The sequence below is a fragment of the Dicentrarchus labrax genome, unplaced genomic scaffold (genome assembly GCF_905237075.1).
Source record: "Dicentrarchus labrax unplaced genomic scaffold, dlabrax2021, whole genome shotgun sequence".
Lineage (NCBI taxonomy): Eukaryota > Metazoa > Chordata > Actinopteri > Moronidae > Dicentrarchus > Dicentrarchus labrax.
Genome location: NW_026136716.1, coordinates 5,696,765 through 5,713,594, shown reverse-complemented (window position 1 = coordinate 5,713,594; position 16,830 = coordinate 5,696,765). Strand labels below are relative to the sequence as shown.

Here is a 16,830-nt window from a genome sequence, read left to right as displayed (position 1 = left end):
AAAGTTATTTTATTCTCATTTTGGCATACATTTCTCTTTTCCCTCAATTATTCCCACAATAAACTGAGTCCTCTGTCAACATTATTTCCCACTGAATGGTTTAAAACACTCATGGTAGCCAAGAGATTCAGACCACACATTTATTAAGTGAATAAAAACAGTTAAAACACTTCAAAATAGTCCCACATCCCCCCCCAAACAACACTGGTTAAAATAAGTCACAAAATAAAGTAGGATTTACAATCAAAGCAGCATCAAATGATTATCTTAAAACACAGAATCCAAACCTCATTCCATGTGAGTCCATTAAAAAGGTTAAAACCGATAAGGCAAAAATGATTAAATCAAAGAAATTAAGGCATGGTTGTGACGTCGACATTTGGATCAATCTTTTCCAGCGTCTAACTAACACACCGGGGAATAATGTGCAGTGTGTCCCGCGTTTTGAATGGATATGTGCAAATATATTCAACACTAAGCAAGGTGCTGGAGACGACATCAGGCTACTCACACGGAGCAAGAAACCACTAACTGGGGTCACTGCTTAGTTTTTTGTTTACCCGTAACACGCAGCTCACTGTACGTTGTATTATTGTTTTGGCCGATTTGAATGAATTTAACTACAGTTTAAATCTAATCAGGGAATATTTATAGGTTTTTATTGTCTCAAAGACAAGATCTACGATTGTGTTGAGAAACAATTCTAAACATATTTTCTGTTTCTATATTCTGTTTAGCTCTGGGTCTTTTGTTTGACATTACAGACACGGATTGATTTTATGATGATAGATAAGACAAAGTGCAACAGAATGAGTTTTTATATATATATATATATATATATATATATAATATATATATATATATCTTAAAAAATTGCTAAAAGGAGTAAGTTAGGAGTCAGTTCACTTTTAACAAAGACCCATAAACACACACCGACAGACCTGTGAATTGTGAGTGCGTCATATAAATATCACTTTGGTTAGCAATGTATTGCAAATCTATACTGTTGGGAAATTAGTGAACTGACACAAACTTGACTTTAAAACAGGCCACAACAGGGATACACCGATGCCGATATATATATATATATATATAAACTGTAATGTAAGTCAGATCATCTTATAGATCTTAATACTTCCTCTATGTAACGCACACTATAATAATATAATATCATACATAATATATTGTCTTTAGGCTGTCAGTGCATCCCTGTTAGGACATCTTACAATACATCCATCCACCCTGTACAGACAGGGAACGCTGGTGAACAGCTTGGTTGCTATTTATGCCATAATACTTAAAAGTGCCTCAAGTTTGCTTCAACTCCACCTTATCCTTTGCAGCCCATCTAGGTGGCATAAAACAAACAGCCCGAGTCAGATGGGGGTTCAGATGAGAGGAGAGATTTCACACGCTGGCAGTCCTCGGGATCTCTTGGGAGTCGGCTAGGTTCAGTTTCTGACTGGAGATGCAGAGTCAAGAAATAAACACAGGCCAGGATGTGACGTTGGACGGATGGGAGACTTAAAGACAAAGAAGTTTTACTTTCATTTTAAAGCCTCCAAAAGGCAAATCAAAACAGGAAAGATGCCTGGAGACTGGTGAATGTTAAGATATATACCCCCCAAAAAAAAGGATACATAGAAGAACTCAGCTCCTCAAGCTGCGGAGAAAAAGAAAGTTTTGATCTTATTATACATTTTCAATCACTGTAAAGGAAGCTAACTAAACTCTTAAAGCGCTTTAACACTTCAGGAATAAGCAGCTAAATACTTGCTGGTATGTCGAGCAGTTACACCACATCAGTGCACAGCTTTATCCAGGACGACAACGCGCTGTGTCAGCCTCATTTCAGGAGGAATATCCAACAAAAGCTCACAATATTTGAAAAGTTATGCAATCACAGTCTTACATTAAGAAGTAATTTGTCCATGTTGGTGTCGCAGGCCATTTTCCTCTGGTCCTCAGGCATTTCGTCCACCTCGCCATAGAGGTCAAAGTGCAAACGCGCCAGCTTCTCCTGCATCTCTCTCACATGCTCCATCTGGCCAATGGAGCACTCATTACCTGACACAGAGGAGAGGAAGTAAAACACATGTACAGGAGGCTCCAGCTGATGTTTGTTTATTATCACTATCTTGCTCTTACACTTTCTAAAGTTGTTGTTTTCATATTAAAACATTTGTGGGAGAGAGAGTGTGTGTGTGTGTGTGTTGTGTGTGTGTGTGTTGTTACCAAATGCTTGCAGTTTCCCTGAGTGGAAGTCATTGAGGAGACTGAGCAGGCCATTCTCCATCTCCTGCACATCTGAAACATCTGTCAGAAAGGAGTGCTGGATGGTGGGTGCTGCCTGGCCTTGGCTCTGATTAGCTTTAGCACCCAAACCCAGATGATGTTTGGATTTATCTCGAACCGCCCTGGAAAAAGAGAGAGAGACAACACAAAACAGTCAGGGAAAAGAGCTCCTGATAATCAGATCTAACGAGAAAACTCTAATTATTTTGAGCTATTACCGGTAAAATAATCATTATTGAACAGTTTCTACCTCCGACTCTTGCTCTTTTGGCTCGAGTGAGTTCCCATGTTATGGCTGTAGCCGACATGCCGTCCCCCGGCGGAGGCGCCTGTTTTCCGGCCAGAGCCACCGGTCGGAGCCGCAGTGCTATTGGAGGTCCTGGGACTCTTTCTCTTTAGCTTTCGCTCCTCCATAACTTCATGTTACGGTGCCGCCCGACACTGCAGACACCAAGCACAAACAGACAGCGCTGTAACTCACCGCAGAAACCCTGTGACAGGTATTAAAGCTGGCGTTAGCTTACGAGCTAGCTGGTCGGCTAATCTTCAGCCTGACAACCGCAAACAGACGCCGATGAACACATTCACTCACATCTGTTGCTAAGCTGTCCGTGTGTCCTCCGTGGCACTGACAGATAGTCCACACGGTGCGAAAGTGCGTGAAAACATGAACATTTGCGTGTGTACTCCGCAGGCTAGTTAGCTAGCCCGTAACTCTTAAAAACTTCCTGTTTTGGTGGGACGCATCGGGCCCATTCCAAACATGTACGCTTCACTCCTACGTTGTACACTAAACTACAGTATGTCGTCTAAGTTCATATAGTGATGCCATTCAAATATTATTAACATTTGGAAAAGCATTAAAATGCTTATTTAGTATTAAAAGTGTACCTTAACTTCATCAAAGTTTCTCTCCTACTCTGCGTAGTGTCCTTCAGAGGCCCCTTAATCACGAATTGGAACTGGGCCCAACGTCGACTGTTTTCTATTAACAGTTTAGTTTTTTTTTTTATGCAGGAAAATGATTTAAAATCTGGTAAATAATACGAATTTACTAAGAAATGCATTGTAAGGAATCCCTTCTCACACTTTTACAAGACGCGTTTTAATGTTTTTTTAAATTTTATTTCTTAATTTAATCCATTTAAAATCGTTATTATACTTTATATATGTGTTTTCTGTTGTAATGAACATAAGGGCACGTTTTAAGAGGCCTGTTTGAACTTTATTATTAAAGTTAATTTTAAAAAGGTCTCTAATTCTTTCTTCTTTTTCTCTCTTAAAAAAAAATAACTGGCAACAATATATCAAAGAAATAGTCAACAGACTGTCCTTATTTCGGTGTCAGTCTCCTAAAAAGACTCAGCTGTAGACATCATCAAGCAGAGTCTTCAAGTCCTAGTTTGTTATATAAAAATGTTGAAAAAGCACATTTCAAAAAGGTTTTTACCTTTAAAATCGACACACCTGAACTGTGACTGAGTTGTAGTTACAAGAACAAACCACAAGGGGGAGATAAGTGAACATCCAATAATGATCCCGCACTCTCCCTCTTCTTAATTATTGTATATATAGATGATAAACGTGCAGAAAAGGGGCATTTTGTACAGTTGAATTAACTGTGCATGCTTTTATGCTAAACATAAATTAATCAATCATCAAAATACTGAATTCCTGAGCATCATTCAAACTTGAATCAGTGCACACCAAATCTTTTGCACTGAATGAGGATTAAAGTCTGTGTGTTTTGGTGTCTGTAGGTGATGCTTTTCCAGTCAGAGTCTTGAATAGCTGCACAAATAGCTGATTTTATTCACTTTTTATGAACACCAAAGGGAAACATTTCTCTCATTTTCAGTGTTTGCAATTGCATTGCTGTCCCTTGTTGGTATTTACAAGATGGCCTTTATAAGACACTCTTGAGGGAAAAAAAGCATTAGAAAGCATCAGATAAATGCTTAATCTGTCACAGAAAATTAATTTCAGTGTGCAGCTAAAAGCTCTGACTTCCTGTTGAGGGGTCCAGAGAAAAAAAAAAAAAAAAGAGTTCCCCAATGAGCATGTCTAACAGATTAATTATTAAAAATCATGTTTCTCATGTGCAGTGGCAGAAGTCTTGAACCACATACCAGTAGTCTCATCATATGGAGACCAGTTCATAGAGTGTCCATAATTCTTGGATCTATAGCGTCAGGAAATGATGCAACAGTGGAGGTGTGTGCAGCCTCTTTACTGCCAATAAGTTCAATTTAAATAGTAGAATTTAAATTTATTTCAGTGGATTTAAAAAAAAAAAAAAAAAGCCTCTGGTACAATGCTGATAGCTGTTGCTTTAGATTGAGAAGGACACCGGTTTAAACCCTCTGCAATCATCAATCATCAGTCTGCAGGTCAGGTGAACTTTCCTGCATTTACCCACAATGCATGCCTGGATTAGGTTTCGTCATCTGTGTGTGTGAACGCGACTAAATAGGGAATTGGCGGTCCAGTTAGAAAATCACTGTAATTTTCCACAGTTTGGTCAGTTGGGCCTTTTATTTGAGCAATATTTCAATCAATATCTAATTTATCTAATATTTTTACTCTTTAATTATTAACAAATAATTCTAAGCGTGGTTTATCGAACTCTAATTGTGATTGTTGTTAATTTAGTCATGAAAGATGTCAAAGTTCAGACTTTTTCATTCTTGATTTCTGCTTCAAACTCTGAAAAGGCAACCTGTCATCGGTCCTTCACTCGGTTAAGTCAGCTGGTTGCCAATACTTAAAAATGACCGGCGTGAACCTGAAATGTTCGGTTATTTTTAGGACAGTACTGTGACCAATGAACAATCGAAAAAGTGAAAAAGTTCCACAATTTTGGGACTCATGCCGGCAGATAATTTTCTTTCTCTCTCTCCCTCCTACCCTTTTCTGCTTTGTGAGCTCATATGTGTGTGTTTTTTTTTTTTTTTGTGTGTGTGTGTGTGTGTGTGTTTGAGTGTGTGTTTGCTGCGTGACAGTGGCTGAGTGAGGTGAACCAGGATAAAAATGTTACAGATGAACACATTTAGACTGCCGCGTCCACACAGCCATTAACTTTGTGGATGTACACACACACACACACACACACACACACAGAAACACACACACCTATCTCTCACACGTAATTGCTGTGTAGGTGCTGTTTGGAGAGCTAGCTACTAGTTACAGCCAGTTCATTCTTTTCTCGTGTGCACGGCTGCTTGAATTATGCATTGGATTGTAAATGAATGACAACTCGTTTAATTACACACTCCGTCTTACTGCTAATTCTAAGTTACATGCCTTTCTAATGCTGCATCATTCCAGCATTTTAACAGACTCGCTGTAGCCACTGAAAACACCAAAAGTGATTTAGAAATCACCTAAAATACCTGTGCAATTTTATAAAGATAAATAAAAGCTTCTGTTTTTGTCTGTAAATAATAATTGTATTATTTCACACTGAAATTAAATATGTTAAAGTCTTTCTCTCTGAGGACCCATAATCGTTGTATCAGTCGGAGAATGAAAGGGTGAAGGTATTGTTTCTATTCCCGTGCATCCCTGTTCAATACTGTACATCCCCCAGTGTGACAGGACCATCGGGGGACAATTGTAGACACTGGGTGTGTACGCAGCTCTATTGGGAATTAGGGTTAAGCAGAGGGTTTCAAGTGTGTGTGTGTGTGTGTGTGTGTGTGTGTGTGTGTGTTTTCATCACAGCAGCTGTGACCCAGAATAAGACGTGTCTTTATCCCTTCACATTCCTCATATACCCCTCCCACACACACACACACACACACACACACACACACACACACACACACACAGTGTACAGACACACTGACGTGAGTGTTTCTGAATTAATAACTTTCTCAGTCTACTGTGTGATTTTATATGTATATAATATATGTGTATGGGAGCCAGAAGTCCTTGTCTTGCATTTGTCCCCCACACAAGGACAAGGAGCAAGAGACTGGCTGGGATGAATGGGGGATGTGAGTGAGAGAAGAAAAAGAATAAAAGATAGAAAATGGAAAAAAATTAAATCAGTATACCTTTATATCAATGTGAAAAGGCTTTTTTGGATCTGTATGCCTCACTGACTTCTATAAAACATTACTGATCGTAATTTAGATGTGTAATTTTACATGTAGTGATGTGAAATGTTTCACCACATGTAATTTTACAGTACATTTAACGTTTAACTATCTTACACACCAAACAAATGAAAACAAACACTGCCACATGAGATGACGGAGCTACAGTAACGTTAAGCAGTGATGTCTGTTGTACTGTTTTAAAGGAGCTATATTTAAGAATGTTAGTTTAAAATATTCCACAATTAAATTATCAGCAGAATTTGAATAAATAACAGTTTTGATGTGACGTCAATGACATTTATGGATTGTGTCGCAGAGATATCTACGGAAGTTAGCATACTAGTCGGCTAGTCCCGGCCCGTCCTGTCTCGTAATACCACTTTGTACCTCAAGAGGAGACAGTGAGCGACTGTAGCTTCCAGTCTGTCATCCTCATGAGAGGATGAAAAAGTAGAAACCACATTCTGCTGTAAACAAAGAAATGATATGAATAAAAGAAAAAGAGCTGAAGTTTGATGCTGAAATCACATTTCTTCTGAACTAGTGAGTAAACAGCTGTTAATGCTAACGTTCGCTGTTTGTTCAAAGAAAGAAAGACTTTCGGGAGGGACTGGACATTTGAGTGAGTATGAATTCAACAGGTGGACACTTCCTAAATATAACTGCTTTAAATGTTTGATTTACTCAAACAGGCAGTGACTAGTCTAAAATACATCACACTTGGCACCTTTTATGTGACAGTGCCACAAACACAGTGAGTGGTACAGTATGTGCACCTGATAATGGAGAGTTAACTCCTTTAAATCAACGTTGATTTGCATAAAGCAATAAATTAAAAGGATAAAATTGATTTTGCAGCTTCCTGCGTTAATGATGTTTGGGAGCCTCTGCAGTTTCATAGTGCAACACACTGAAGCCACTGGCTGTCTGGGAGGAAGGAATCAGTCTGAGAACTTATGGAGACTGGTCAGCTGCATTGGAAAATATATACATTTGTAGTTAGTTAACTAATATGCACCAAAGTGACCACCATTCTAACAAGTCTAGATCAGCTTTTAGCCATCTCTATTTGTTATAGAATTAGTGATGCTTTTTTGTTCTAGCACAAGTTAATATAAAACTCATCCAACACTAGGTCTTGGAAAACTTGAGGATGAAAAACACTGTAATAAAATACTTCAATAAGCAGTATACTATATAAGATTTGGGCCAAAAAGTGAGAATTGAAAGGCAGACATGTTAGAACTCACCAAGTAATCATTGCGTCTCTATTATCTAATCAAACTCTTCTGCCACTCTACATATCTTCGTGTCTCCTCTCTAACTTTTGTCCCCCTCTCATTCAATTCCCTGTCTCCTCCCCCCTCTCCCACTCGCCTCTTCCTGTCCTCCTCTCACCACTCTGTAGAGGGTCCAAGTGACATTTGGCTGTCCCCTGCCTCGAGGGGGTCCAGGAGATGCAGACGTTTTTGGCAGGCAGGCACAGGGATGCCTAGGGGTCCTGACGGGGACTCCTGGACTAGGAAGAGAAAAAAAGTACACATCATAAAATGCACCCGCAGTCAGAAACACACATACGCTCTCGGGGTGCACATGCATAAGCAAACAATTGCACAAACAGAGAAGAGCTAACACAGACACACACTGACACATGTAAATGTGTATGTGCACAAACACTCATGCACCTACCAATCAAACACACGTAATGAAGACACAGTGGATGGTAAATGTGAGAAGGCGAGGGAAGCTGCCCCCATGGAAAGGTTTGGAAAACAGTAAATAAACTGGGATTTGAATTTAAATTGCTAAACTACTGAGCTTCAAGATGACTGGCTGGCTTCATTCCCTGTCCTCTTTACTATCACTACTTCATTTATTACGGCTTTTTATGTTGTAGTAAAATCATTTGTGGGACTGATGCAAGAATACATTTTTTAAATCATTTTTTCATACTGTACAAATGTCAAGGTAAAGTTTAAAATAACATTCAAATCCTTTTACCAATGAAATTCCATGCTGTAGGTAAACTATAAGGAATAAGGAGTTTCTTAACCTTGAGGTCAGGACCCAAAACAATGGATCACTTGCTGCAACAGTGAAGACTGAAACACTGGTTGTTTGATTTACTTTATATAGAAATATAACATAAAATATATAATATATATAAAAATTGAATAATTCCCTCCACACTTTGGAAAATGTAAAGAATTAAGTATTTAAACTCACGTGACAGTCTGAAAGTTTCTAATTGCTACGCTCATTAAACCTTTGAAGCAGAATTTGTTATACTACACAATAAGGCCATTTTAAACTGTCTCTAAAATATATTTTCCTATGAATTCTTATAATAATACAATCTTTCCTTGGGGATTTTAACTTTGCACAGATAATAACAAATGACCGTTGGGCGGTATACATCTTTCATTCAACAGTTTCAGTGTCTATATCCGTAGAATTTGTCACAGACATGAAAAAAATATACATTTTAAACTCAACACTTGTATCTGTTAGAGATTAAAAGCTCTCTTGCATTTCTGAGGACAGAATCAATTCATATGTTAACAGTTATTTATCACAGGCAAAGAAAGGAAGCGCTCTCGTTGTGGTCACCACAGGCGTGCGAGCCGCAGCTGTTTATCGAGGAAGGCGTCACGCACTGGCAGTAGGCAGTGTGGACGAACCGTAAACTCACTTCTTTCTAACTCCAGACCCCCAGATTTTTTTTTGCCGCAAATTAGTGTGCTGCCACAAATTATTCTGACTCTTGAGGTAATTTATCAGACTGTGCAGCTCCCTCTGGAGACACAGGAGGCTTTCTACAACTTCTTTCACAAATGAGGAAGTACTAGAAACCTTTCTTTTTTTTGCTGCCAAAAACCTAAAACATCACTTCCTGCGCATCGGAGGTGTTCATAAACATCCATGAACCAACATGAAAGCAGCAAAATAAGGATTCATTTGTGTGAAATGAATGCCAAAGGAAGCCAAAATGAGGACTTAGGTGGTGTGACTGTCCTCATCTCCCACCACTCATGTCCCTCTGAGATCACACATCTGTCTTTTTTCTCTCTCCACTCTCCTCTGTCTCCCGGGGTCTCTTCAGAGAGATAATACGCTGGTCATCGGGGGAGCGACAGAGAGAGGGGAGATGGAGATGCAGGGCTAATTGCGGGGTGCCGGAGCTCGTCGGCGCGGCACTGCCCGCTGTTTTTGGCTCAGCCATAATTACCTGGTATCCGCAGATGTTTCACGCCATTGTTGTACACCCAGACAGAGAGCAAGGGATGGATAGATGGACGGAGAGAGGTGGGGAGACATAAAGAGGGAGAGACAGGGGCCGGGTCTCCCTGCCAGCTGCAAACTTCTGCACACACGCAAAGAAAACAGCGAGCAGACGCTTTCTCTCTCCATTCATCCATCTATCTTTTTACCCATTCTTTTATTCATCTTTTTCAATCCATTATCAAACCAACCCTTTTATATTTGCACCTTGAGTGTTGATAGGTGATAATTCTTTGTATGTGTGTGTGTGTGTGTGGGGGGGGGCAGCCTTCCCACTGAGGCAGAACAAAGTAGCGTAATAACTCAGACACTGAGCTGACCCTCTCTGCTGCTCTCAAGTACACTTAATGGAGGTGTGTGTGTTAGCATGCATGTGCATCTTTGTGTGTCTGTCTGTTATGCTTGTGCATGTGTGCCTCCGTATGTGTGTGTGTTCAAATAGCTGATCCCCTCCAGGGGTGAATTGTTATGGATGCTGTTCTGTTGAAATTACTGTTATTTGTTTCCTTTAAAACAAGCTAATTGCAGCATAGCGGATTGCTCTGTGTGTGTGTGTGTGTGTGTGCGCGCATCAATTTATTTGCTTTCTTGTTTATTGTTTGTTTGTGTTGCATAGCGGACCCCTCCAATTTCTTTAGCATGGACACATTTTCACTCCGGCGTCAAATCTCATTCTGCTGCAGCTGTTGGGCAGTAATTTGACTTTTTAGCCAATTTTCTTTGTTTTCAAAGCTAAATTCTGCTGCTCAGTGAAAAGGAAAGGAAATGATCTGCACACAAACTGTATTACAAACAATAAATGTCAGCCAGCGGAAAAGATTCATTAACTTTTGATGCTTTTACTGAACAAGAAAAAAAAGCACTGTTCTTAAAAGTCATTTAATCATTAGCTCAACAATAATGTCTTTTTCTAGTATTTTATTTGCAAATTAACTCTTTTTAAAAATACTACAGCAACTATACAGATACTCAACAGTTAATCTGACTAGCTGATCACTTAATAAAGAGTTGATTCACCGGGAATCGAAAGAAAATATGCATGCAGATAGTTGGTTTTGTTTGTGCATATTTTAGATTTCTGCCTCCACCTCATTACAAGGGAGGTGCATCGACTGTAGTATTTAGTATATTAAACATTGTAAAACAAGAGTAAGAGTCTATAGCCACGCTAGCAGCTCTGCTGGTATTTATTATGTTCACTGTCTTTGTAGCCTGTTAGCATGCTAACATTTGCTAATTAGCACAAAGTACAGCTGAGGCTGATGGGAATGGTATTAGTTTTTAAAAAGTAAAATAAAAAAAGTACTGGACAAACTGAAATTTTAGCCTGAAGATGAAAAGTCAGAGGATCACCAAAGCTAATTCATCGACAATCTGTGTACCAAAATGTATTGTAATCCAATAGTTGACAAGATCATTTATGTAAAATCAAAAATGTCAACATCCAATAGTTTTTGTTTCAGTTTGGATCAAAGTGGTTGACTGACTGACAGACCAGCAGGGAGATAAACTTAACAGCAAAAATGTCTTGTTTTTGTATTAGGAGCCAACACATCGGTATTGGTGCAATACTAATCTGATTAAGCAGACCATGATGGTATGAATGGTAATGGATTGGTACTTGATATCGAGCTATCAGAATCAGCATCAGTATCAGGAAAGATGGATGATACACACAACTACAGAACTAAGACTCCAGTTGTAATGAACAGAAACGATCCTTTACTTAGCGTGGACTTAAAGAGTGAAAGTAAATGCACTACAAAACCTAAATAAAAATTGGAAAATGTATATTAAATATCCAAAATGAGTCAAACAGTATCAAGCAGATGCAGTGTGTATATACAGTATGAATGTGTGAGTGATTGCAACCGGCTGGGAAAGCAAGAAAGAAGAAAGTGTGCCCATGCTGGTGTTAAGTGGGACATTTCAGACAGACAGGCCATCCTCTCACAGGCACCCTTGTCTGCCAGGCAGGTAAGCCAGTCTCTCTCTCTCTCTCTCTCTCTCTCTCTCTCTCTCTCAAACACACACAAACACACACACACACACACACACACACACACACACACACACCTCTGCCAGCTCCTTCACGTCCCCCTGTGCCAGGTATGTCTACGTCCCGTCTTTGTGTGCGAATGAAAGCGCGGCAGATCTGACGAGGAAGAAAATCACACACACACACACACACACACACACACACACACACACAGGCGGCATTCTCACGGGGGGAAGAGGAGGGACGAGAGGAGGAGAGGGAGAAGAAGAGGTGGCCTCGCCTTCCCTCTCATCCCTCAATCCAACACTTCTCCTCCTTTCGTTTGGTTCCATTCATTCGTCAGTTCTTTCCGTTTTGTGCTGTTCCATGTGCTGCTGCTCTGTCTGTCTGTCTCTGCCTCCGCTCTTCTCCTGTCCTCCCTTTCTTTGCGCTCCATCCTTTTTCTCCCCCATCGCATCGCTCTCTTTCTTTCCCATCCATCCTCTCTTTCTCCTCGCTTCGTTACAGTTTCCAAGTGCTTGGACGGGGGCTTACTGCTCCGGTCACTGCTCAGGGAGTACGGTGAGCTAAAGTAGGCTCGGTGTAGAAGAACATCACACACACACACACACACACACACACACACACACACACACACACACACACACACATACTTGAACAAACAAACAGAAACGGGCCCTTTCTCTTGCTCCAATTTCAATTGTGTCTTGTTTGCTACCTGCATATGTCTCTACCTTCTCCAGATCCCAAAGCTTATCTGTACACACAGCCTAGAAAGCATTATGAGAACTGGTCTGACATCATACGTATCCAAACACCAAGCGTTCAGAGATAAGCGTCCCTGCTCCTATCTCAATCAGTTACTCAGCACTCCGAGCCAAGCAAAGTTCAGCGCGACAGAACTGCACTGAAGTTCAAACCAGCAGAAGAGAATTCGCTCTGTTATTCTTGCATCTGCCAATATAAAACTTCCTGTGGCCTTGAGGTGAGCAGAGGCAATATGTAAGATTTGTAATACACTGTGGCACAAAAACATCTTAATGTGTGTGTGGTGTGAGTTCTGCACAATTAAACTGGTACTGCCAAATCTGACAGCCACCAAGCTTTATTGCTTTATCCACAAGAAAGGGAATGGATCCCCGGTAAACTTGAAATGCAAAAGTTAAACAGCCTTCATTATTGTGGCTATGCAAAACTGACTGACTGCACAAGATCAAATAATCCCACTACTATGAGCACAACACATGAACCTCTCCACAAACACATCTGGCTCCCCGATTAAACCTGTAATCACTCAATGTTCATTCGTTTATTTTGTGCTTTATTTCTTCCACTCCTGGTGATAATTCTCCACGCTTTGGCTACACTGTTGTTTTCCTCTTCCCACTGGACACTGCGTACCTGCGTACTTGCAACAAATGCATGGACGCAGATGATTGGCACAGTCAGAGAAAGAGAGGAAGAGTGACATTTCTGAATAAATAACATTTGAAAATAGCCAAACTCAAAACCAAGCCAACCTTCGAGCAAACAAACCCAACCCAGACAGTTTAAGACCCATCAGGAATCCCCATTTAATCAAACTTGTGATAAAAACTGGCTTTTTGAGCTGCTAAGTGCTCCACTGTGTTCACCAGCCAGTAGGTAACTCTGTCCATCTACCGTCTGCTTGGCAGGTATCCGGAAAACCAAAACAATGAGCTGAAAGACACTAAAGCTAAAATAAAAAACGTAACGGAGGACCACAGACTGCCCTCATTTTTTGTACAAACAAAACTTAAGCTATCAGAATAATTTCAAAGATGACTAATCACACAACAATTTACAGACCATCACCAAAACTGACCATTTCTATCTATTTGTAAGTTTAATCCAAATGGAGCCCAATTCATGTCTACGCCCAAAACATTTTACAAGTTCAATTACTAAAACAAATAAAACAAATAAGTGAACAATCAGAATAAGCAGAGACAGAAATATTTCAGCACCACTATTCTGTATTGTGATATATTCCTTATCTTAATAGACATTTGTTTGGATCTCTGCAATAGTTTAGTACTTTGAACTTTAGTTTTGTGTCAGTTACAGGCCACCATAGATAAAGGGAGAGGTCATTTTTAATTGACACCAATTTATTGAACAAAGGCTGTATCTGATATCAATTGACGAGGGTTTCTGTCTTTTCAAGATCAGTTCTTCTTCTGCTTATATTTCCAACCTCTCCCTTTTGTTTTTGTCATCAATATCCTCGCCATCCTCCTGTTACTCATCTTCATCATCACCTTCATCATTGCATATTGATTCTGTCGTAGCTCTCCAGGCGTTCACTGACCTTTCATATGAGGTGCTCGTTCTTCAAGACTTCAAGAGGTGAGAATGATTGATGTCTAATCTTTGATATCCTCTGAAGATGTGTGTGTGCATGTGTGTACGGTGTGTGTTTGTATATGGGTGCGTGTGTGTGGGTTGGTTGCTTAGGACCTCCTATAGTTAAGGAACCAAAGGTCCTCAGGGTATTAGAGCAGGAGATCAGGGAGTCAGCTCACACACACACACACACACACACACATTGTGCACATTGTGGTGTCTCAGCGACCTCTTGGTGAGTTCAGTGGCAAGGCGTGGTGAGAGTAGTCGTTTGAACCTGCAGATCTTAAAGATCACACTCACACTGACAACCACACACGGATTAATGCTAAAAGAAGGAAACAGTTGAACCTTTTTTGTGCTCATGGGGGTTCAGGGGTTGGACTGGTGGAAGGAAAGCAGGGGGAAACTGAAACAGAGACCTGTAGGTAGCCAGTTAGTTTGAGAGAGACATGTTTTGGGGATGAGGATAAGAAAAGGGGAGACAGAGAGAAAAAATAGTGAGTAGTGGTTGGAAAGAGAAAATGTCCGACCATAAAGTAATGTTTCAACTTTCTAGCTGTAATTTCTTCTGTCTAAAACATGAAAGCTGCATCCAATCAACATCGTTTGATAAAGGCTCTGTTCCAATTCTGCAGGTTAAGTGTAGTTATAAATGTAAATGTGATTTTTAATGAGGTTTTCTTACTTCTGGAACACAACTCTGAAGTTACGGTTTCACTTGAGCTCTCTATAGGTCCTAACTGCCCCTAGCAACTGCTAGTGCAACCTTCATGCTAACTAAATATAATGTCTACAAGACACTCTATTGATTGGTCACGACAAAACAAAAAAACCCAAAGCAAAATATCCCTAAACTATCTAATAAGAAATCAGCTGAATAAGTTGCTCAGAAACATGGAAACTCTATGGAACTGTCAAGCTCAAAACAAAGGAAAATCTGAATAATGGTGCAATTTCTAGCACTTTCAGCTCTTTTTCCTGTTAAGTTAGTCACCATTCCAGTAGTTCTACAGTAGATATTGTCACTGATATGATCAGGAGTCATTTAGAGAGATTTGGAGAAATATAAACCAAATGGAGACCCATGAAGCTCTTGCCTGGCTGTTTGTTTACAATGCACTGGGAGAAATGTATACACATATGTTCTACGCAGGTTAAAAACATTTTTAGTATGCTTTTAACTGACAAAATTCCCATTTTATCAGTTTTAGTTGTTATCAAATTGCCTTAGTTTGATCCATTCATACCTTTTATCACTTATCAGAGAAATGTGCTTTTGTTGAAAGTAGATATTTTCTACATTCTCCCCTTTCGGCTGATAATGCATCAAGAAGTAACTAATACTCCGAGTGGCTTTTGACACACTGGGAAATATGATAACATTAGCGTGACATTAGTTAACACTGCGTGAGGAAAGAATAGGTGGACAAGCAAAGAAAGTAAACGAGTGCAAAAAAACAAGGACGAGAGAACGAATGTCAGAGTTATGTAAAAGAAATGAAGAAAGAGGAAGGGTAGTGAGGAAGAGGGGAGAGATGAAGGAAAAGAGAGGAGTCTTTAATGTGCGTGGGTCTTGTAAGGTCAGACGGGAGCTGGGGAGGGGGGGAAAGGTTACAGGAAAGGTTACCATTATTTATTTAATCACTGATCCATCACACGCAGCACCCTCCCTCTCACATATACACACTTATTATCTTCCACTCACCTTTTTTTTCTCCATCACACACACTTGCGTAACAGCTTCATCTTTTGTCAGATAAAAAAAAAAAAACACACAAGATGAAGGAGACAGAAGAACGATTTCTGCCTTAAAAGTACCCGAAGCAGAGTAGTTTTTTGGGAGGTTTTATCAAAAAGTGCAGTAAATATAATGCTGTCAAAACATCAAGAGGCAATAATATTATTTATTCTGCAAATCTGGTTGATCACATCAACACCCAAACCACTTTAACACGCCCATACTGGCAACAATACTGATCATCCAGATTATCAGATTGGTGCATGAGTGAAGTCATGAATAGGAGACTTGTTTTTAAATCCTACAGCAACCCAATAAAAGCTTTACAACACAGTGACTGTGTCCATAGAAGACAGACAAGACTGCATCTTATGATGGTTAGTAAGTAAGGGTCTTTTTGAGCTGTAGAGGTGACATTTTACATGCTCTCAATGCATGTGTTTGGATTATGCTCATGTTATTACATAAAATTACACTTGAATATAATTAGTAGCTTATTCATATACAACTATAGTTACTAAACGTGTTAAGTTTTAAGAGTTGAAATAAAACACCCAACCATTTTTTTGTCATCAGTACTATGGGGGTTGTGATTTGTGAGGATTATGGGAATTGTCGGCAAGTTTGGATTTTGTCTTTGACCTGATCTTTGATCTTGTTTTTTGGCGGAAGTATAATGACAAAATTGTTATTGTTTACATTGCAGCCAACAGAATGCTTTAGGAGCTTTTGTTGTCTACAAACTGACATATTGAGGACATTTGGGAAAGTCCATCACAAACATTGTTTCCACTACATTCATCCATCAGTTTTTCATGTTATTATTGGTAACAAATCAGGGTTTTCTTCCCTGTAGTTGCATTTACAATGCTGGATCTGTTCTTTAAGACATCTCGTAACTACACTATTGAACTTGAACTCGAACTTAGTTGGACAACTGCAGAAACTCCCAGTGACTACGACTGTTACCACAAATGTATTTTGTGAACTTTCCAAGGTATTTTTGGCTTAATTCCCTATTGGATTTCTAACCCTACCTG

At 39.7% G+C, this 16,830-nt stretch overlaps 1 protein-coding gene and 1 long non-coding RNA gene across 7 annotated transcripts in view; both read right to left on the bottom strand.

The window, feature by feature from the left end:
- Nucleotides 1-126: 126 nt before the first annotated feature.
- Nucleotides 127-3,051, bottom strand: ccdc28a (coiled-coil domain containing 28A). Of its 4 annotated transcripts, none has more exons than XM_051427434.1 (6): nucleotides 2,820-3,051; nucleotides 2,546-2,736; nucleotides 2,236-2,417; nucleotides 1,913-2,067; nucleotides 1,641-1,663; nucleotides 127-1,462 (listed from the first exon to the last, which is right to left on the bottom strand). In XM_051427434.1, exons 2-6 carry the CDS (start codon nucleotides 2,707-2,709, stop codon nucleotides 1,408-1,410), a joined length of 579 nt encoding a protein of 192 aa, XP_051283394.1. In that variant the 5' UTR covers nucleotides 2,710-2,736; nucleotides 2,820-3,051; the 3' UTR covers nucleotides 127-1,407. The 4 variants fall into 4 exon arrangements, with proteins under 4 accessions (XP_051283394.1, XP_051283393.1, XP_051283391.1 ...); XM_051427433.1 differs by having other exon boundaries at nucleotides 2,546-2,786; nucleotides 2,888-3,050; XM_051427431.1 differs by having other exon boundaries at nucleotides 2,888-3,050.
- A 3,057-nt stretch (nucleotides 3,052-6,108) lies between these two features.
- Nucleotides 6,109-16,830, bottom strand: part of LOC127378538 (uncharacterized) — a 184,572-nt gene continuing 173,850 nt past the window's right edge. For 2 of the 3 annotated variants that reach the window (XR_007888069.1, XR_007888070.1), the window contains one exon: nucleotides 6,109-7,920. This is a non-coding gene — a long non-coding RNA (uncharacterized LOC127378538). The remainder of the gene's footprint in view (nucleotides 7,921-16,830) is intronic. The other variant, XR_007888071.1, reaches the window with a different exon arrangement.

Bases quoted from the DNA above. Each gene is read 5' to 3' on its own strand.
- ccdc28a (XM_051427430.1), bottom strand. From the start codon at position 2,709: ATGGAGGAGCGAAAGCTAAAGAGAAAGAGTCCCAGGACCTCCAATAGC. The intron at 2,068-2,235 runs GTAACAACACAC...CCTCTGTGTCAG, and splicing joins AGGGAAACTGCAAGCATTTG to GTAATGAGTGCTCCATTGGC. The intron at 1,463-1,640 runs GTATCCTTTTTT...CTGCATCTCCAG, and splicing joins GAGGAGCTGAGTTCTTCTAT to TCAGAAACTGAACCTAGCCG.